Below are 23,693 nucleotides of genomic sequence, written 5' to 3' on the forward strand. Positions count from 1 at the left end.
AAAAAAAAAAACAAAATTGTATTAAAACACCGGTGCCGGTTTTTCCAAATTTTCCGCAATTCCATAAAATTTGAAAATTTGAAAATTATATTTTATATTTTAGTCGCCACCTTAATTATAATACTTCCCCACTATTCTTCTATCCGATACCTATTTAGGGGGGGGGGGGGAGGTTGACACGGCGTATTATAACGAAAAAATGACTACACAGAAATAATTCTCAGGGCTTATAGAATGGTCAGGTTTTGAAAACTATTTTTTATCAGAAAAACGAAGACTTCCTACAAGCCACATCGAACTCCGTTTTTTATTTATTTAGAATAATGGTAGGTATGATATAATTTGTAAAAAAAAGCTTAAAATTGTATTATATTTGAAGACATTATAAAGTTTGAGATCAAAATATTGAAAATGGAGTTTAATGTGGCCTGTAGAATTCTACCCTATATTATTTTAAAAAAAAATTACAACTATTGGTTGATTCTACAGAATATAGGATAATTATTCCCGTAGAGCCTATTTTTGTGGACAAAATTACATCGGCATCGGATGTCTCATTAATCCCCACATTTGGACTGTCATGAGCGCAACGCATATTTTAACTTTATGTAAATTTTATATGGTTTGAAATTATGTATAATTATTTTACTATACTTATAGTTCGGTATAAATTGTTTTGTTGGGCGTGTATACAGTCATACACACCCAGCATGACCTGGAGGGACCTAGTGATGATGCAATACCGACAAAGCAAAAAAAAATAATTAACAGAAACTTTTGAAGATTTAAAAATTTCGCTAAAGCACGATTGAGCATAGACCTTTTTAGCAACACGATTGAGCATAGAATATTTTATTCAATTTTATGCAAATTCACGTTGCCAAAATTTTGTAATTTATTATTTTCACGTATTATTACACCAATTATTATGATATCTGACACGAGACATAATCCGAGCCACTCAGCTTTATCGACAATGTTATGGATTAATAAATTAGTTCCGGAGTATTATTCCGGACTATAATTGAGACTATTATTGATTTATAAATATTTTGATTTTATTATTTTCATAAGTCATAACTATTATTATTATTATTATTATTTCATTATTAACAAAAATATCTATATACTGTATTATAATGTGACTACTATTGAGACTATTATTGATTTATAAATATTTTGAATAATGTGACCAGGTTTATTACATAGGTATTGACTATGAAAACATGATATTTTTTTGCCATGTTTTATTTTGAATCATTATAATTATTTAAATAAATATTTTTGTATAATACAGTTCAAAATTGAAAATGGCAACGTTGCAGTGTTTTTTTGTGCTCAATAGTGTTGGATTTTCTTTTGTATTTCAATTTCCTTTGATACGTCGACAATTTATGCTCAATCGTGTCACAAAAAAGGTGTTTTATGCTCAATCGTGTCTCAGCCAAAAATTTCATGACGAAACGGAAACCCGGCTAGTTAGTTGATCTCATCTTATCGGGTACAAATATAGGGTTGGGATTTTTTCTTTTTTAACTCGCGGGACACACAATTTTCGTGGTATCGTGGTGAGTTGTGCACAGACGGCATAATAACGCATGTTGTAATGTGTATAATAAGAGTAAAATGTCACAAAATAATTTACGGACACGCCGCGCGACGGTCATTAGGTACAGGTATCTATAATATTATGAAATTGTGTTCGTACTGCAGGTCTCAGGTGTCTAAATAAGTAATAGTTATAATATATATTATATTATTATTATATTGGCTGAAAATCCGACTGGTCGAAGAAACGATAATAGTATAACAAATAAAAATATGCGGGTGCGACGCAAAGTAAATCTTGGATATTCGATTTATTTTATTGATAGTTTTCTGTGGGCAATTGCGTTCCTTTTCGTATGCTGTCCCAAAACCATTGCGCGCACACGGCAGTAGCGTTCAAACTCTTCTTCTTCTCCTTCTTCTCTTCCTTCATAGGTTTCTGTTTTAACACACGAGAAATTATTCAGTATAATACGGTTCGGATACAATAAGGGTTTAAGTGTGGGGACGCAGGTGGACTCGGTCCCCCTACCACCAATTTCACTAATATAAGGCGTCCCCAAGGGCGTCCGCAGGGGGGGGCAATTAAGGGCAGTTGCCCCCCTTGGCTTTTTTTGGGTTGATTATCATAATTATTATTGATAATTTTAATGTTCTAAAAAAACTTAGAAATGCAGAAATTTTAGAAATTCTAAATAGTGCACTAAATTGTTTTATTTTTAATATTAAAGATATTATACATTTTAAAATAAATTCCGTATAAATTATAATATAAGTACATTTTAAACTTTTAAATGATTGTATAAAAGTTTTACATACAAAACTTATCATTTGGACTACTTATTTAATCTGAAAATTAACTATTTTTTTTTCTATACCTATAGGTTTAGACTTTAGATCATATATTTATTATAAATTTCATATAAAAACATGTGAAAAATTTAAAATAACATTTTAAATTTAAATTTAGAAAAATCTTCAAAATGCTCAAAAAATCTTTAAATGCAAAAAAATTACCTTAAAATTTAAAATCGTCAAAAATTCAATGTAAGTATTTTATAAAACGAGTATCGTGTAGCTAGATTTGAAAAACAATGCAAAGTGCATCGTAATCCCAACCTCAATCATTATACCGTTGTAATATAAAATATCATAAAATAAACTTTTTTTGAATTAAAGTTAAAAACATTTTTTTTTTTTTACAGTGATTTTTATTAGACTCAATTATGAACGTTAGAACTTAGAACGTTGTTTTTATAGATTATGAGATGTAGTGGTGGGACCAAGTGCAATATATACTGCAGTGTCAACCTAGTTCTTACTTTTTTGATAAAAAAATTAAATGTTCATAGATGGCATACCTAGTTTAAACTTTTCAAGTTTGTAGTTTCAATGACTGAATAAGGTAGAAATATTTCATTTTAAAAATTACCTAAAATTATAAAATCAACGGTAACATTTTATTGATAAAAAAAAATGTATTTGATTATTTAAAATTACCTACATAACAATTAATTCTATAAGATTAAGTTTTAACTAACTATCTACATACAATTCATAAATATTTTTACATTCTTCGTCTATGTGAAAGAAAACATGTCACAAATATACTTTATAAGTAATAGGATAATGAGACAAAAAATGTAAAAAGGAAAATATTTTCTCCTCCCCTTGACAAATTCCTGCGGACGCCCTTGGGCGTCCCTTTAAACTAATTCTTCAAACGGTACGCTGGTACGCTGAGGCATTGAAGCTTAATCAAAATTTGGTTTTAGGAATCAACGGTCCTACTGTATAGCAACAGGTATTCGAAACTAACAGCTTTACGAATACTTGGGCATATGATGAACAAAAATGACTCTTAATTTAAATTATTGCCTTTAAATTTAAACCTGGGTTATACTGCATATATACAGGTATATACTGCAGCAGCACCTTGGCTTGAATTCTATTTTAACCTGATTAAAAAGATCAATTCATATAATGTCTGTAGGTCTAAAAGCATTTAAATGTAAGCATTATTTTTTCATTTTTGTAACTTAAACTGTCTAGTGTCTATATACAAATAAGAACTTATTGATTTTTTTTATAACTTATCCTTTTAATGGGTATTGAAAACCATTACATTTACAGATATAGTATTTGTAATATTATAGAAATTGAGAAAATTAAAATGTATTAATGACTATACTATACTTACAATGCTTTCAACAGCACTTAATTTAGCGAAAACTGTATAAAATGCATTTAATTTTTTATTTGTGCATACAAATCAAAATTACAAAATATTTTAAATTAAAACTATTTATTTTGTATGGGTTATTTTGTTTAAAATATTTAAAAATACCTCGGAATCAGTAATACATGAATTTTAAAACTGATTATGTACCTATTACGTATAATATTATGTATTAATATACTTACTTCAGATGATCGATTGTGCTCTTTTTTTTGAACTATAACATGTGTAGGTGCTAATTCATTTGATGAATTTAAAGGTGTACCTCCATAGCTAAATGTTTGTATTAAGGGAAATCAAATTTAAGTAAAACAAATTTATTATTATTTTTTTTTTTTTAACGAAAAATATCTAAATTTTTTATTATAATGATCTGTTGATCACATACCAAACGTTAATGGTTTGTAATTTGAGCATTACAACATAAACATATTTCAATAATAATTGTTGAACTATGTAGTACCTGTTTGGATACATATTCTCTATAGTAGTAACCTCATTATTTTGTACTAGGTATATAAAATCAATACTATAAATTGGAATCTAATAGTTATAATAGTTTATAACATAATATTTTTTGTTATGTAACTGGTGAATAATGATGAGTAATTAAAAAATGTAGAAATGTCGTTAACAATAAATAGGTGTCTACAGTATTGTTTTCACTTAAAAACTCATATTTACTGTACGATACATCCGCAAACATTATAATGTCGATTGTAGGTACCGGATATAATATATACTAATAACGTAAAATAATAATGTAGGTATAAAATGTGAGCCGGGGGAAGTCACCGGCCGACGTCATATGAAAGTACCTATACCAAAAATGATGAAAATATACACTTTAAAGAGGTGGTCTAATATTTTTTTTTTTTAAGTTATGGGAAAATTTATCTTTTTTTAACATAACCAAAACTATTCAACATTATAACGTAATTTTTTTAAAAAATCTTTTTAATTGCCCAATTAACCAACACATGAAACTAAAACAGAAATTATCTTTTATTAAATTGAAAAAAGGAAACATTTTTTATCAAAAATTATAGTATTTCAAAATTAAATTGCGTAATACCCCTAATAATTTAGAATTTACTACAGGTCACTTTATAAATATTTACCTACTTTTTTCAATTTAAAAAAAACAATTTGCACATTTCTGTTTTAATTGTGTATATTGGTTGATAGGACAATTATTAGGTAAATAGCATTAAAAAAAAAAAAATACGTTAAAATGTTGAAAAGTTTTGAAGATACATAACAAAATAAGCGGTAGGTTTGGTTATATTAAAAAAAAGGTAAATTGCCCATAACTTAAAGAGTAAAACTTAGACCCCCTACTTTAAATGGTATTTCTTCATCATTTTTGGTATACTTTTATATGACGTCGGCCGAAAAATGGCAACATTGCACAGAAAATCGTACGTAATTGTGTAGTTTTTGGGGTAATTTTGATAACCCATTGTTTGATCAAAATCGAACGGAATCGTGTTCCCAAAAATGTAAAACGTACGGAATCGTGCATTACCGGTCAAATCATGCATTAGGACCTATTACCTACGTTAACTGCGTTCGACGGAAAATCTGTAAAAATAACATATATAATATACCTATTACCTATAATGTTTTTATTTGTGAAGCAAGTCGTAATAACAATATAACCTATAACTTATAATAAATAAGTTAATAATTATTAATTAAAAAGAATGAAGTTGGGACAGAAAAATTAAACAGCTACAGCTTAGTACCAATACAAGTAAGCAATTTAAATAATAATTATTAATTAGTATATTAATATAACATGACGTAGGTACCTATACATAATTTATTTTTATTATTTTTATTTATTAATATTTTTAACCATATCATGTGAATTTATGACAGTAATGTTAACAGTCGGATACAAATATACAATGAGAAGGAAAATATTAGTTGGGAATTGGTAACTTACATTGTAATATAAAAAATACATGGATGCAATTTACATCAAAAAGGTACATTATTGGGATGTAACTTACTATTACCTATAGTCTATACGACTATACAATAGGTTACCTAGGGCGCTATATTCTCAAGAACACCACGGCCACTGTGGTCACTTTCGTCGTATGTTGGATTGACGAGTGTGTACCTATACTTAATAAGTTACAACTTTACATTGGCGGATATCCATCGAAAAATTTGGGGGGGCTACGATTTTTCTTATGAATCAAAGGCGTGGGGTTGGGGGCTATTCCCCCCCCTTCCATTAATAATTCTAAACAAAATTTTAATTTAACATTGAAATAATTTTACTGAACAACTGAACGAAATATTTTGAATAAAATGGATGTCTAATTACTTTTTTTTATATTTAAAATTTAATAATATAATCTTACATAACAAATAATAATATAGTTTAGGTACTGTAGAAAATAAATAGGTACTATAAAATATTTGTCTTAAATGTTTTATTTTAAAACCATCATCCTCGAGGATTTGGAAAATTCATTTAAAATACATTCAGTATCCATATTTTTTGTTACATCTTTCTCTATATGGAGAATAGAAAGATTTATAAAACGTTCTTGATACATAGAAGTTCTCACCCACGTCTTTATTCTTCGCAAAGCCGAAAAAAATCGCTCGCAAGTTGAAGAGCTGAAAGGTAAAGTAAGTGATACTTGAAGAATTTTATAGACATTTGGAAAAATGTCTTTTTTTATTCAATAGAAAAAATATTCTTAAGGTGGCCAAGGTGGTGACTCCACCCTATTAATAACAAAAATTAATTTATTTTATTTTAAAAATTTAGTTGCCTTAATTTTTGGATGAATAGGACCTGAATTTAGGTGTCCTAAATCATCGATAGTCTGTCTGGTATTTATTGTACTAACCACATCAAAGGAGCAAGACGCAGAGCTAGACGTTTCTGCCTCGACGGGCAACACTTTTTTTTATGTTAAAAATACTAAACATATTTTTTAATTTACAGAAAAAACTAAAAAAAGGCAATGGCCTAATAATGATAATTAATAAACTAATATGCCGTGCACTGCAAACAGTTGTTTGAAATAACAACCGACAAGTTACGTTATTCCCGTTTGAAAATAATCAACACGACGTACTCTGTACAATTTACAAACAAAACATTACTACCTCTCACACAGTCACACGCAGCTACGGAAACAGGCCACTCGCCAACATAATTGACACAAAAGACGACAGTCTTGAATTTCCCTAATATTTATTTTTACACGAGAGATAAAAACACGGTGTCACGGACCACGGTACATCAATAAACTGTTGCAAATAGTAAATAACAATTTAACGGAAATCGTATCATCAGTCAACAGTGCTATGTATGTGTTCTAAATTATTTATATACAGAGTGATCTAACGGGTGTCGCCTTGTATAGGTATATAATATAACGAACATTGTATCAACATTTTTAACTGAAATGTAGGTACAATATATATTTAAAAAAATGTTTCTTAATATTTTTTACTGAACTCTATAATATTTTTATAATATGGCAAACATTTTAGAGGGGGCTTTGCGGCCATCAGCGGAGGCTAAGCCCCCCCCCCCCCCAAGCCCCCCGGATATCCGCCAATGAATTTAAAATGTATACAAACATTTTTTAACTAACAGTAGAATAATAATATGAAATTAATTTGTCAAATAGAAATGTTTTCGTAAAGAACCTAATGTTTGTTTACTAAAAATTTCATTGTACCATAAAAAAAATCGTTATATTGAGAGTTTTGACTCGTATTTAGAAAACTTAATTTTATGTACATCTGTAATGAATATTGTATTTATTATAAATAATATAAATAATAATAATTATTATTATTATAAATCTACATACATTAGGTATATTCTATATGCAAACTGGTTTTTTTATTTTCAAATGATAAATTCCCAAGTCTCTGGGAGTGGTTCTTCGTCGGAACTACAATTGTTTGTTTAAAATAATTTTAAGTACCAAAGAGAAAAATAGACACAATTGTATGTATAAAAAATCATTTAATTTACCTTATTCACGCTCGTAACTCAATTGGTTCATTATGTACAGAAACACGTTTTGAGATCTTTATTCAGGGTGAATAAAATTATAAAAGTGACTATTTATAACTTTATATCTACTAAATGTACACACTGTGATCGTTACACAAAACGTATAATGAGGATTTTTGTAGTTCCGGATGCTGACATGCTGTGGGACGTATAGTTACACAGAGAACCTCGTATATTATATACCTATACATCTTACATATTAAATTATCCAGTAATCTTTATATTGTATACCTACGTACGAGATAAATGTAACAGGTACCTGTAATAAGTAGGTAACGGTTTAAAAAGGATACGCAATAAAATATCGTAAAAACGTATTTTTAGAAATCGAATCTGGCACAACCACACGGATTCCAGTGAATAAATCAGGCAAACGCTAAAAAGTAAAAATAATAAAATATAAAACCTACACTAGTATTGTAAACCGTGTATATGTAGGTTAAAGTCCAGTGGCGCACACTCGAAAATAAATAAGGGTAGCATCATGCTAATAGCATTTCTAATGTGAAATATATCACCCACCAAATTGTTTTCAAAAACAGACTCGCAAATTCTTCATCCAACACCACAACCCGTTCTTCTAAGCATTATTTATTATTATTATTATTACAATGTTTATTTACTATAATATATGAAATTTAAAACTAAATTGTAAAAAAGGCCTCAGCCCGTTTATTAATATTAATTTTTTTTTTTTTTAGTTTCCAATTTATATTCTTAACTTAAAATTTTTTTAATTTACCTTATAATAATAATAATAAAAAAGTAAGAAATATTAAAATATTGAATGTACAATTTAAAATGTACATTAGTGTCAGTGTGAGCCACTGGCGTTAAACATTTTGATGATTTAAATTATTTAATTATAATTTACCAAAATGTATTTTAATATATAATTATTACTTACACAAAATAATATTATGGTGATAAAATATAAAATTTTAAACAAATGAGAAATCTTACCCTCCGCCGTTCATCAGAAAGTTTTGCTCTTTTAACAGGAATTTCAGTATTCATTTTTAACGGAGAAGATTCTGTAACAGCTGTTTCCAGAGTTCTCTAGAATAAAAAAAAAACTATTAGGTTTTGTTCTACAAATACATTTTTTTTTGTAATTACAAGAGTTTTTTAATAATATATAATAAACATAATAAACATAACATACTATAATGTAATGCATAATTTTATCCTAACTTTGTAAACTTATTTAACTACAATTGTTTACAAAATCAATATTATACTAATAATATTATATAATATATTTGTAGTGCTCATAGAAAAACTGAAAAAATTTAAAGGTTTCTTGCAATAAGCCGTTTCACTATAAATAATATATCATATTTTTTATTTTCTGTTTATGATTGTATTTATTATAAATATTTATAATAAACAACTATAATCCATATCTACTATGCTAAACTGATACCTTAATTTTATTTCTTTTCTCAGGTGATGACTGTAAGTCATTGTCAGAACTAGTATTCTTTTCCGGGCTTAGGTTTGAAAAAATACTTAAATTGTTAGTTTCTTTGGATGCTTCATATAAATTCTAAAAATAAATTATATATAAAATCAAAACATTCAAATTATAATAGATACCTAATAGTGTCTCAACTTACTTGCAATTCAGTTAATGATGTTGCAGTTTTCCAATCTTTGTCATTCCTAATTTTAGTTACTCTAGGGAATCTAATCGATATACCATTAGCAGTGTGCACTTCAGCTTGAGAAAATTCTGCTCCTGAAATTTCCCAAACTGGCATTTTCTACAAATAATATAAAGGTTTAAAGAATTATGTTTTTATAATTAAAAATAAATTAATATATTTGTGCGTAGAAACATGTTCAGTCTTAGGTATCCCGCTTCAAGCTTCCCATTAACGATTTGGAAAAATACTGAATTAACTAAAATAAATTAATTTGTAATTGTAAACAGTTATTAATTTATGTATAATATTAACGTCTGCAACAATGGTTATGAGTTAAAAATTTAATAGTAAAAATTGCTAAATTTATTTTGACTTTGCCAAAATTTATCAAACAACATTATAATAATTGTTTTTGTTGTTGTAATCCCAACAAAATACTTCGCCATACTCCATGTAAAAAAATACAAATTATAAAAAAAAGTGCTTTAAAAGTTGTGATATTATTCTATAGGTAGCAGATTATTTTAACATAAAATATATCAATAGTTCAAAGACTTAGATACCTATAAAATTATATCACAACTTTTAGAGACGTTTTTTTTTACTTTGCGTTTTTTTTTTGACACCGTGTATGGCGGAGTTTTTTTTTGGGATATCACTAATTTTTTGTTGATAGCTTATTATTTCGGGAACTATTGGTTTAACAATGATGTTTTTTTCTTTTTTTTTTTTTTGCAGATTATAATAGTTATACCTAGTAGAAATTATTACAATTTTTTTTTTTGTTCATTGGTTGTCATAGGTGTCGAATAGTGTATTGTAACGCGGGGAATATTTATCTGATAAAATGTTAAAAATACGCTACAATAATTTCTAGATAAATTGGCTATAACTCTGTTGATATTGTTCAAAATAATTTGAAAACGTGTAGTTACACTTCTACGTAAAATTTCCAATTAGATTATTGTCTTATCAAACTTCAATATTTAACTACAAATTTATTATGTTTTCTCAGGTAATTTTTTTCGTGAATCATGTTGCTTCTTTTGTGTTTATTTTGCCAATATGTGTATTTTAAGGCGCACTTTCATTTACAATAAGCGCAACCCTGCAGGGTTGGTGGATAATTATACAGAATGATTTTTTTACATATAACACATATTATTCCAAAAACTATTAACACTTATGAATATATATTTTTTTTAAATAATGTTATCCAAAAACAATTATATTTTTTTATATTATATCATTATCATATTTTAATTTTCTTATCATTAAAAATGTATGTAGTAATATAAATACGTACTTATATAATATTATAGTGTTATTATCCTATATAATATAATATTATTTTATAATATATTTATAATATTATTTTCCTATATGCTTAAGAATAAAACGCATAATTTATACAATCACCGACATACTTTCCTAAAAATGTAATTCAGTTTTTTATGACTGTCAGGTAGGATTAATAAACAGAGGGGATAAATTTGAGCGCCATCAGTTGCTGTAAGAGCAACTTAAGAGGAACCTTATACTACATTTTCAAGCTTTTTGACAGAGTGACCATTTTCATCAACATATATAAAAACAATGAATTAAGACAATTCGAAAATTTGAAATGCCTATAAATAACTTAAAATTAGTCTAAATATTTAAATATTTTTACTGTGTATTGAAAATGATAATTTTAATAATAGTGTAGTTTAATTATACTGTAAGTCTCTAAAGTAGATAGGATGAAAAAAAATAAAAAAATATTTGAAATAATCAAAACATTTTTTATAAATTAATAAAATACTTAAATTTTCAAAGTTTTTTGATACATACTTTAGGATCTTCTGCTACAAAATCCGGAATCATAGTTTTAGTGCATTTTAACCACTCTGGAACTTTTTCTGGATCTTTACTAATTTTGATCATTTTTAATTCACCCTAAGATAATTAAGAATTAATATTATATTTAACAATACACAAGCTATCATTTAATACCTAATCAATTCTTCAACGATATAATACAAATATAATTGAATAGATTTACCATAATATTTAAATAGAGATATGGGTAAAAGTAAAATTATGTACATTTAGATTTTAATTGAAATGGAATGGCCCCCACATTTTAAATATTTTTATTAGTGTATTAGCTTTTATTTGAGCTGTTAATTTATAATTGTTAGTACCACTTAGTCTATAAATTTTATGAAAATAATAGAAACGGAAATACATTGTATTGTATTTGAAAATATGAAGAAAATAAAATAATACTTAAAAATAAATTAGGATTACTGAATATTTGGTACATTTATGTAACTTTTTTTAAATATTTTTTTTAGGTAAATTATACATCTTTATAAAAACTCATACAAATTAATACTATTATTATTATAAACTATCAGTAGGGCGATTCTAATATGATTCTAGGAGCATGTCAAAATTACAAAATCCATTAAGTATTAACTTAATTTGTTTAAATTTAGTCATAAAAAAAAGTTTGTGGTAATAAATTAATTTTTTTGTAATAATAATATATAATATTAGTATCTCAACCTAGTGTCAAACCAATAATAATATACTAAAATATTTAAGTGGTTATTCTAAAATGATATGTGAAATGTTTAAAATTGATTCCGACAATTCATTTTACAAAATAATAAGGAAATATTTAAAATTTGAAATTTAAATAAGATTCTTCTTTACCTGTAATCTTTCTAGTGTTTTATCATCGTGACCACCATGTACTTTTGTCACTGTACACCATTTTTTTTTTGCTTCATTATAGCAACCCATTAAAAATATGGACATCATACCACCTGTTTATTCAATAAACACTATAAATTTCAATATTTCAATTTACAGTTTGTGTCATAATATATACCTTTATTCCCAGTACCAAACCATGCACCAAGAACAACAAGATCAGCGCTATCAGCCATGGATCCATCAAATAGGTAGTCTTTTTTTATTTTTTGCCAATGTCGCTTTCCAGGCTCATAAACCCCCTGAAATTAAAATAAATATATAAAATATATACAAAACAAATACATATTAATATGTTGTTTATGAACTATACTTCGTTCTAGAAGAGAAGGTACACGTTTTTTTGTTGGCTCGATGTGCAACTCTCACCACTTTTGTTGTTTGGTTACGATCATTGAATGTTCGACAGTTCGACTAGTGGCCAGCCATGACTCACTCACTGTTGATGGTTAAGAGTGGGAAAAATTATCTATCACCGCTATCAGTTGGATCCACAAAACGTGTATTTTCTCTCGTAGAACGGAGCATAGATATTTATTATGCCTTGTTAAACGACCTTAATTTTGAGAAAACTTTAAAACACTATTTATTTCTAATTTTTAAGAGTCTAGATAGCATGAATATCATCCACTTAAAAGTTCTTTGGTACCAAAAAAAAAATCAGTCATAGTAAAATTAAATTCATAAAAATAGGATTTAAATTAAAAACTAATAAAATGTTTTTCATTGCTATTATTGACTTGTATTTGTATTTAAATATTTTTAAATAATATCTGTTTCTAATAAAAGATAATAATGATAATCAATTTTATATAACATCCAAAAATATTACTGTATTCTCAATGAAATTTAAGTATGAGATTTAGTTAATACTATCCTCAAAATAGTTCATTTTAAAATTGTAATAGTAAATTCATCACAAAAAAAGATTTGAGTTTTTAAATGTTATTTTATATGAATTATTCATATAATAAAAATGTTTGGAATGCAATGATTTATCATTGATCCCTGGTAATTTTGTATACACTGATAGTTGTCGCTTTTTGAGTTCTTTAAGTTATATACTATATACTTGAATGTTAATGTTTAAACCAAATCAAAAAGAATAATCTGACTTTTAATCAATAATAAATTATATTTTAATTTAAGTCATTAATATACTTACTGTTAGATCCTTTAATACTAATCCTTCTAGGCCTTGTTTCAATACATGTTCTACCATTAACTTAAGTTCTTTAGTGTTCTAAAATAAATGTTGAAAAAAATTATAATCATAAGTTATTATTTTACACAATTGTGCATTTTAAAATATTATACTGACATGCAACTCTTTAACTTCTGAAAACATGATATGTCCCTTGATTGGAGTCATATTCTGCATTAGAATTTTTCTTCGTTCTACAATTGTTCTGAAATTCATTAATTTGTTCTATATTATAGATTACAAAAATACATATTATGTAAAAAAACCCTCCCCCCCTCCCATCACATAATCGAATATTACTTTAATACTATTTTGTATTCATAATTATAATATCATATTATATAATATTATGTTACAAACAATTGTGGACAATACACCCAAACCTCAAGATAGTCCTAAAATATTAACATGAGCAATCTGTTGTTTTTTAGAAACAAGAAATTACAGCAAATTAACGGTGAAGTAAATAATGATAAATATTATTAACATAGTCATCACTTCTTAAATAAACTAGTAAACAATTTTTAGTTTATTTAAAAATCAAGTGTTGAATGATTTAAATATATTTTAAGTAATATTTTTAATACCAGAAATGTTTAATTAAAAATACTCAAAAATACAAATATACATTTTAATAAAATTTAATATTTTTGATGATATAAAACTAAACATTGGTTAAGGCTAACAGTGTAGGTTTTAAGTCAACGTTATCTCCCCTAGTGAACATTCACATTTTTCAAATGTATTTCAGATAAGTACATGTGGGAAAACAGTTAAATGTAAACATTAATTTCATATGTATTAGTGTTTGTAATCTCTTACCTATCTAATAATGATACACCATTGTAATACATGCAGTCAAAAACAAACAGGCAAGGATTAGCATCTTCAAATTTACTTTTCTATAAAAACAAATAATACCTGTATTAGCTAAACTTATAAATTCTGCCTTTATAAGAAAAAAATACCTTGTGAATGCCTAAGGTACCAAATGGTAAAGGTTTATTAGTTTTGTGGTCATACATTAGTACTTCACAATCTAAAATAATCTCTTTTCCATGCTGAAAAGCTTTAGGAATATACTGTTTAAATAAATCAACCTAAAATTGAAATTTATATTTAACAATATCCAATAATTAAAATGTAGACAAACATAATTAATATATAGAACAATATATGTATATTATATATTATGTCTATATAATAAAGATTTTTTTTTAATACGTTTATATGTGAATATATTTACTTTATGTCCCAAGACAGGTTTTAGACTTCTTGAAAAAAATTTAAATTGTGTTTCACTTTTATGCAGTTGAACACGTTCCCCGTCATATTTAATTTCTGAGTATATACCATTAGGACACTTTTTAAAAAAGTCATCTAAATTTTTGCATGGTTCAGCCTAAAACAATGAAATGTGAGAAAGGTAAAAGTTAAAAGTAAAAGCTTACAAGTTCAATGGAAAACAACTTACCAACATTGGTAAAATCGGTGTTAACAAAGATAATTTAATGTTCATTTTTCCATTGCTAGCTATCTTAGATGAATCACATGAACACGCGTTCTGTACAACAGATTTTAAATCATGTGATGTTTGGTATGCTTCATATGCATCAGAATGAAGTGCCCCTAAACTGAAAATAAAATATAATTACAATTAATGTGGGTCTATAAAAATATATTACCTACAAGTATATGCTAATTATACACAATACACATTGCACATTTTTTAAAAATTATTTTAATTATTATTAATAGTATACATCTATTTTATAGTGTTAGTGTCTTACTGTAGTAGTGTTTGAGGACATTGAGGCTTAGTAAAATATTGTCAGGTATATACAAATGTATAACATATATAAATATTAAATATATCTGACCAAACTGAATTGACTTTAAATAACGAAAATATTTTCATTGTGTTTGTGGATAGTGAGATCAATAACTAAAGCCAAGAACAACTAACAGGTCTTAAAGACTCATCTTGACTAACAAAACATAACATACAAATAAAAAAAGTTTTTTGTCCTACTATAATGAAAGAATAACATTTGAATAAGTAATTTAATTTGTTTAAATAATTAAATCATTTTTTACACGGTGCAATAATTATGAATTATTTCAGCATTACATATGTATTTTATCAAAAGTTTTAAATGGAAACATTTTCTATACGTATATTTAGATAAGACACAGATTATAGTATGCTCTAAGCAGTTTAACAGTCTGAAATGAAATTTTTTTCGTAAATATTATATTCAGACACATGCCTACAATAGTACAATATCATCGATTTATAGAGCGACATTTGCGGCTGAATGAACTTTTGACGTAAGCACCTTCGAGCATACAATTTATGCCACTGTAGTAAAGAGATTTTTACTTACATTAAATAAACATTAGTTTAATTTAAAATAAAACAGAAAAGAGGAGGTAATAAATTTTTATACACGTTTTTTTTGTGATATTTTATTACAAGAATAGGTACATTTATACCTAATAATAATTTAAATTATTTAAAAATTAAGAAGTTTTAACAAATATTTATAATATTGAAATAATCTAATTTAGTGCTTTTTGAAAAATATAACAAGAAAACATGCTTTGAAATTTTCAAAATCGTCATAAATAAGCCACCAACTTTTCATGACTTAATTCAGAGCAATGATTAATTCAGAGCATATTTTTACGTATTATAGATTTTTGATTATGAGGCGCTTATTTATTTCATATCATATAAGATTTCTAGTAGTATAGGTGTTATGGGTATAGGTAATTTTATCGCGTATGTAGGTACTTGGTGATTATTACAATTTTTAAATACTATTTATAATCAATGATAATATGCATCATATTAAAAACTTCGTAAATTAAAAAAAAAACATGTGCTTCAATAGAAACATTAATCTAGTGGCAGTGTCTAGAATTATATTCATGATCAATAACATAATATATGTATAGGTATACTTCGAAATCCATAAAGCTTTATTTATTTTTTTAAATACATACATTGTGTCTATTATAATTTGTAAAATAATAGTAGGTAGGTTTGATAGTTCTATAGTAGTCAGGTATATATTATAGATAATCATATTAATATTCTATGTACCTAATGTAAAATTAACTTACAATAATTAATGTAAATTCGAGTAAGTTTAACAAAATAATAATATTTTATGTTTTTATACGCATCAGATTAATTTATTTTAACTGCGTCCATATCATTACATATTTAGAGCATTTAAGTTTCAAGCCCTAGTTATATCCACCAGATAAAATTATAAAATAATATTTGTACTTTTACATTAATCTTAATATCTATATTTTTCAAAAGTAATTTTACTTAAATATTTTTTGCCGTAGCCGGAAATTTGCACACGACTTCCCCCCCTCCACCACTGACACGGTTTCGTTGACACTAACAAATTATAAAGTTACGATAAACCAATAATAATCGATTAACTGGAACAACAATACAGATTACGTCCAACTAAAGTCACGTCCATATATTATAATTTATAAATTATAATATAATATTCATCATTTCAAGACAACATTACAAACCTTTAACTAACATTTCTTTTTAAACTAGAACTTCAACAATGGTTTTTTTCTTTTGAATTGAAAAAAAGTTTATCGATTCGCTACAGAGGGATATGATTAGACATAGACTTTTTACTGCAAATGAAAACATACAATGACTTATTCATGTATTATTCTCGGAATCTCGTACGTAATATAGCTAAATCCACTAGGTTAGGATGTGAAGTTAGGTTATGAAGTGCAGCATATTTTGATCTATCGTTTCAATAAAAGCCGTAACAAAAGTTATTATCGATAACATAGGTAATAACAGAACCAATATATAAATTATTAACTCTACACGCCATGTAGAGTAGTTTAACCTGTCTGACATGAGATGATAAACGGCTTGAATCTACTTATCTACACGTCGTAATGAATTAGGACCGATCGTATAAATTCCAAATGTACATTACAATAATAATGCATAAAAGCAAAAGGAACCTATACTATAATATTATGTTTATATTTCACCATTTTCGACTAGGTGGAATGTCTTTTTATACATAGTTGTAAGCATTCATCTAGGCGGCCTGTTGAGTTTACTTGCCACATGCCATTAGTTGTCAATAATGAGTAAAGTTTAATGGGGAATATATAATGAATTCATATATTGTTATACAATATTCATATGTTATAATACTGTAGTATTAATTCATAAATCATAACAAAGGTCAACGAATTTTCTAAACATAAAAATTAAAACTAATTCGTGCAGTAGCGTACGCAGGATTTTTGTTCAGTAAGGGTTTCACCTGAGTAACATTATTTTTTTCCAAACAGTTTTTAATTTTTATATAACAAATTATAGTTAGTCTAGTATATACATTTACAGTGCGTTTAACCGGGTCATCTACAGAGCCTCCTCGGGCCCTAATAAACGTGGTAATAATCGATAGACCATTATGGCAGACGCTTATCAATATTCTAAATCAGCCAAAAAAAACTATGATTATCGACTTGTCATATACATCAAGTAATTTTGACAATTTCGTATCTCTCAAAAATGACCAACAATTGATCTGTACCTATGCATTAAAATAGTGATACGTAATTAAGATTTTATTGTAGAAAAAAGAAATTTCAGGGGAGGAGGGTCGGAATTCTAGAACTCTACCCCGAAATACGCCACTAAATTCGTGAATTCGTTATAACTTACAATGTTATATAGATCACAAGGTGATCAAATTAAGTCAGATGAATATATAACATATGAACACAAAAAATCTAAGCAAGTATACGTATTATTCAACGACGACTGTAAAAATTCATCCGGTTAGATGTTATTTTAGTTTCTTACACATTTAACCAGTAGAAAATTACGACTATACAGTGTGTTCACGCTAAGAGGTACCACTAAATATTTCGGTTCTATGACCTTGTATTGAAATGGGGTTTTCACTGAATGATAAATAATACTTAAATACACATTTTTAGATAAATTTCAAATTTTTAACACTTTCGATACGCGCATGCGCGATACAACTTACTTTTTTTTAAATGGTAACACCAACTTTTTTTTACATATTCGGATAGAGTATTATTTTTTAAACAATTTATGTATAAACAATTTTTTTCTAATTACAAAATTTACATATGCAATTTGACGATGAAATTTAATATTTACCAGGAATAAATGTATAACGAACAATAATTATAGTTATTTATTACTATCTTAATTACTGGCAAATGTTGTCAAAGTTATTTTTACTATTTTATCTGTATGCAAACAGGTATTTAACAATATTGGATATCAATAAGAAAGAATAAGTTGAATTTAGTTTAGATTTCGTCAAAAAAATATTAAATTTAAACGCGTTTACATCATGAACCAATAAAGTATGCATATACTTGGTAGAAAAAGGCGATAATATGCATTTGCATATATTATGCAGATATGCAAATGCATATAGGTAATTGGCGGTCTAGAAGTTATAACCTAGGAGAAGGAATATATATGTTAAATCAAATAAACAACGCATTCAAAATTCGATCTTCATCAAAACGTTCAGAAAAGTATTTTGGTTTGGAATATGAAATAAAAATGTATGCTTCGTTAAGAAAAAGTCAAACATAGTAATGAAAAAAAAAAATTATTTTGTAATATCTTCAGTTATTTAAAAAAAATATTTTCAAAAAATTAAAACAAAATTGTGTTAACTATTAAAATAATCTCGGAGAATTATTAGAATTAAAAATATTAATATTATATTTATTAAAAATCTCTTAGAGGCAAAGAAGACTGTTCATTTTAAGTGCCCATAAAAATTACTTAAAATGTGAAATTTTAAAATCCACCATAAATATAAAATTTAAAGATTGGTAGTTAAATTTGTTATACGTGTTATTTGTTTTTACCGTGTTATACGGTGGTTAATAGCGGTGACGACATATTGTATTCATACCACATATGAGCCTATAAATACACACTAATATTGTACCTATACCTACTATTTGGCATAGACCCAATAACCAACCTAACAAACAGATTTTCTAGTGGACAGTTACACAAACCACCGTAAAATAAACAAAAATATTTAGTGGTCAGTCCCTGTCCACAAAGATATTTGCATATTATATATAATATACTCGTATATTGTATACTGTAGGTCTAGGATAGTTATACTTGTAAACCATATAAGCCGCAATAAGCTCACATATAAGCATATAATATATGATACAGCAAACTACAGTAGGTTTTCTAGATGTTCCAAATACCAATGTAATTAATACACATTAAAAAGAAGGTATTTAAGATAGTCTTATCAAATTATTATTAAAACTCACATAAATTTTGGGCCGCAATTAATTCTGAGATCGTGCATCACTAGCCGAATTATCATTTTCAAATCATTCCCAGTACATCTGAAAAATAAATTATTTGTTTTAAATATAAAATTTAATTTATTCTAACCTTGGTGGTGTGATGGGCAGGTTAACTTACAATTTGGCGATTGATTTGAAAAGGGCCGTTTGTGCGACTTCTGTAGTTTCAATTGATAATTTATCGAGAAAACTGTTTACTTTAGCTAATGTCAAAGTTGATTTTGATGCTGGTTTTACATCAACATTGTTACTTTTTTCAAAAAATATTCTTATCGTTTCAGCAACGTCTCCCTTTTCCAAATCTTCCAGCATTAAGTTTACATTTTGTTTAAACAACTTAAAACAGTTAAAATATATTACGGAATTTAATAAAAATAATTTTACGTAGGTAGTATTGCTGCGCATCAAATATATGTATACATTTGTTTTTATAAAGAAATTAGTGTAATCATTATAATAATAATGTAATTATGAAGTAATGAATAAAAGAAAATAATTATTTTTACTTGACTATATAGTTTAATGAGTTGTTTTGATTGTAGATTGTAAATTCTTTTTTCCGAATTGGGCAACAACATTTTACACCATAAAAACATACTTTCGGCACGGGTCTCGTTTGAATGTTCTGTATAAACACAATTATTACTATATAAAAAATTTAAAAAAAACATATAAGCAGGTATCTAAACCACTATCAATACAATGATCAAAATCAAAATAGAGTTAAACATTATTCAATTTTAAGGTATATACGATGAAATATTTCCGTTTTACGTGAATATTATAATATTAACTCTAAGGTATATTTTAATTAGGTAATAATTACAATTATTGTCAAAATATAAAATTTCAATTTATAATACGCTCGAGATTATAATTAATTGAGTACTTATATACAAGATCAAATATTTTACGCCATTAACATTTTAAATACTATTGTATAATTAAATAATTAAGTAATGAAATATAAGCTAATTTGCTTTTTACGAGTTCAAATGAATATAAAGTCGAACTCTGAAATGCCTATACCAAAATTTTAAGAGAAAAAATACATAATGTGATATAAAAGTACCTAATAACGAAAAAATATATAAAAGCAGAAAGTAATTGCGTGTATACTTAAATTATTTATCATCTTAAACATCTATAAATATATTACAATTTATAGAACATACCTTTGGATAAAATTTTATCGATAAATTCTTTAAAAATAGCAGTTTTTTGAAGATGGCTATTTTCCTGCGAGAGACTCAAACACAGTTTTCGAAAATCTTTAAAATAGTAATCTTGGGTTGGTGGCGAGGACGGCACAGGTTTTGCTTTTGGTTTCTTTTTATTGGGTGTGTCTTTTTTGCCAGGCTCTTCGTCATCGTGTGTTTTAAGTTTCTCCTTAGGAACTAATATATAAAACACATTTATAGGTACTCACATTTATACACTCTTGAAACTAATGCATATACTTTTAATAATTAATTATTTCAATATCTTACTATCGGGAAAAGTCATCAATATTTCGTTTTGGTGTTCCATGGACAGTCCGTCCCAGCCACCGATATCGTCCACACAGGTAATTTTCGCCGTCGACGCTCTCTGCTTAGAAAATACAGTTACTAAACACTGCGGATGATGCCAAGCCATCATTTTCCCATCACCAAATGGATTCGCAACAACTTTGGCAATCCTCAACGCTCCTTGATTTAAGACTTCTTTACACTTTTTACATTTTGCCCTGTTGCTCTTAGATTTTTCAGCGACGAAAAGCTTGTCCTCGGACGGTTCTTCCATATTGTCAAGCTATAAAATAAATAACTAAATTGAATTGGAATAATTTAATTTGAGCAAATGAAAATATAAAGGGAAAATAACCATGCTAATGTAAGGAAATAAAGTTAACCTATATATCGACTACACCGTTCAGCGAAATTAAATTAGTTAAGCAGTCACCAAAGAGATTTCATTGGTTTAAGTCTGACAAATAAAAATCCAATAAAAAAAATCCAGACACGATACGGAGACGGGCACTTGTCTCACTTCACATTATAGTTATAACAAAAAAAAAACTGTCAGAGTTTGAACAGTCTTAAAATAATATTTTTAGCAATAGGTATAACGAAATAAACAAACTATACCGTTTTCGTTCAATTCACGTGTTAGTCGTAAATTACATTAGTCTAGTTTTCTGTATTTTCCGTTATTTTATCAAAACCTATTAGACCATTTCATTTAAATGATGCTCTGTTTACCATACTGATGATCAATTGGAAAGTTGAATTATAAAGCTTTTTGTTCAATACACGTGGTTTTCCATGAATGAAACTAAAACTATCTATATAGTAATAAATAGTAATGTACCTAACTAATAAACATGTGAAGAACACGTATAAAGAATTAATATTCTTGCACATTTTAGTCTCCTATGAAACAATATTATATGTTAATTTGTGTATTTTTCAATAAGCTAATTAGTTATAATTAAATTGAAGTAGGTAATAGTGTAATGTTATGGAACAAAATAGAAGCATACATTATTATCCAAGACAAGTATTATAAATATAAATATATAATTTGTACCTTGTTTAATTTAATTTAATAATTTTTGTAATATGCATTGAAATGTTCATTAATTATCAAACAAATACATAATTGTTAAAACAGCACCACTCAGGACCGTTTACAAAATGCGACAAAAATATTTAAATGAAAATAATAACACATACGCTCAAGTGACCAATCAAAACAGTCACAATAGCCTCACCACTTAACATGCGTAAATTACCATTATTTTATTATTTTATTTCATTCACTTTTAATCGATTAATTCAATAATCACCAATTTCATAATAACACTAAAATAAACAATGTTTCACAAAATATTTGTTTACACCTTAAATAGTATTGTAAATAAGTACCTAGAATAGTATGTATTTTTTCAACATAAATATCAAAATGTTTAAACCAAAAACCAATCATCCAACAACTAAAATATGATCATTTTTTTTTATATATATAAAACCTATATCGTACAATTTATTATCACATAATATTATATTATTATTTATATTGATCTTATGAAAACAAATCTTCAGGGAAATTTCAACTCAATATCTTCGACTAGCATGCGGACTGAATGATTTATGTTACAACTCAACTATGCGTCTATATGCAACATTATTCATACAAAATAAGTAATAAAAATTATATAATATACAGTATACACATAGGTAAAATTATAAATTTCTAAGAACTAAGTAATATTTTGTACATTTGATAGGCTTTTTTTATATCATATTTAAAATTTCATTGTGGCGAGTACCACGAATGTTAATACAGTTATGTACGCGCGTATCATTATTGTTACTATAAAAATTTTTTGAAAACCATATTGCAAGGAAAATTTTACTATTTCTAACTTACAGGTAAAATAATATTTAAAAACATCACATCATACTCTGAAAATCAAATGAGTACCTACCTATAATACGACGGTCAACAGAGAAAATATAATATTGAATTATCTCCTATTGAGACAAGGTCAAATCATAATCAAGTAACAAATTTACTTTCTTTAAAATAATTATTACTTAAAATTTACCACTTTAGTCTTAAGAAGAGTCTCGTGGGCCGCAAATTCCACATAATATTACATTTATACAATTACAAAGATATAAATTTGTATGTTTTATCGTATACAAAAATTCCGTTTATATTACACTTTAACATGATTTAATAATGTAATGGTTAAAGGCTATTCACATTTCACATAAAAGTAGTAGGTACGTACAAGGCCACGTGTTTTACATTGGATAGATGACTCCTTGG

General features: G+C 26.7%; 1 protein-coding gene across 1 annotated transcript; it reads right to left on the reverse strand.

Moving 5' to 3' along the window:
• Nucleotides 1-1,747: 1,747 nt before the first annotated feature.
• LOC100162887 (DNA ligase 3) lies at nucleotides 1,748-21,704 on the reverse strand. The gene is made up of 20 exons (XM_001943654.5): nucleotides 21,365-21,704; nucleotides 21,050-21,271; nucleotides 20,381-20,499; nucleotides 19,993-20,210; nucleotides 19,836-19,913; nucleotides 14,941-15,100; nucleotides 14,713-14,868; nucleotides 14,435-14,566; nucleotides 14,289-14,368; nucleotides 13,584-13,671; nucleotides 13,428-13,505; nucleotides 12,381-12,504; nucleotides 12,203-12,315; nucleotides 11,333-11,437; nucleotides 9,470-9,616; nucleotides 9,277-9,399; nucleotides 8,814-8,909; nucleotides 8,144-8,226; nucleotides 3,973-4,060; nucleotides 1,748-1,987 (listed from the first exon to the last, which is right to left on the reverse strand). The coding sequence occupies exons 1-20, from the start codon at nucleotides 21,657-21,659 to the stop codon at nucleotides 1,865-1,867; spliced, it is 2,628 nt and encodes an 875-aa protein (XP_001943689.1). The 5' UTR covers nucleotides 21,660-21,704; the 3' UTR covers nucleotides 1,748-1,864.
• Between the last annotated feature and the right edge of the window lie 1,989 nt (nucleotides 21,705-23,693).

The sequence above is a fragment of the Acyrthosiphon pisum genome, chromosome X (genome assembly GCF_005508785.2).
Source record: "Acyrthosiphon pisum isolate AL4f chromosome X, pea_aphid_22Mar2018_4r6ur, whole genome shotgun sequence".
NCBI classification, from domain to species: domain Eukaryota; kingdom Metazoa; phylum Arthropoda; class Insecta; order Hemiptera; family Aphididae; genus Acyrthosiphon; species Acyrthosiphon pisum.

Excerpts from the sequence above, each read along its gene's own strand:
- LOC100162887 (XM_001943654.5), bottom strand. The coding sequence starts at position 21,659 with ATGGAAGAACCGTCCGAGGACAAGCTTTTCGTCGCTGAAAAATCTAAG. Across the intron at positions 13,672-14,288 it reads GGTGTATCATTATTAGATAG|AACAATTGTAGAACGAAGAA; the intron begins GTAAGAGATTAC and ends AATGAATTTCAG. Across the intron at positions 4,061-8,143 it reads TTTTTACGATATTTTATTGC|CTATGGAGGTACACCTTTAA; the intron begins GTATCCTTTTTA and ends ACAAACATTTAG.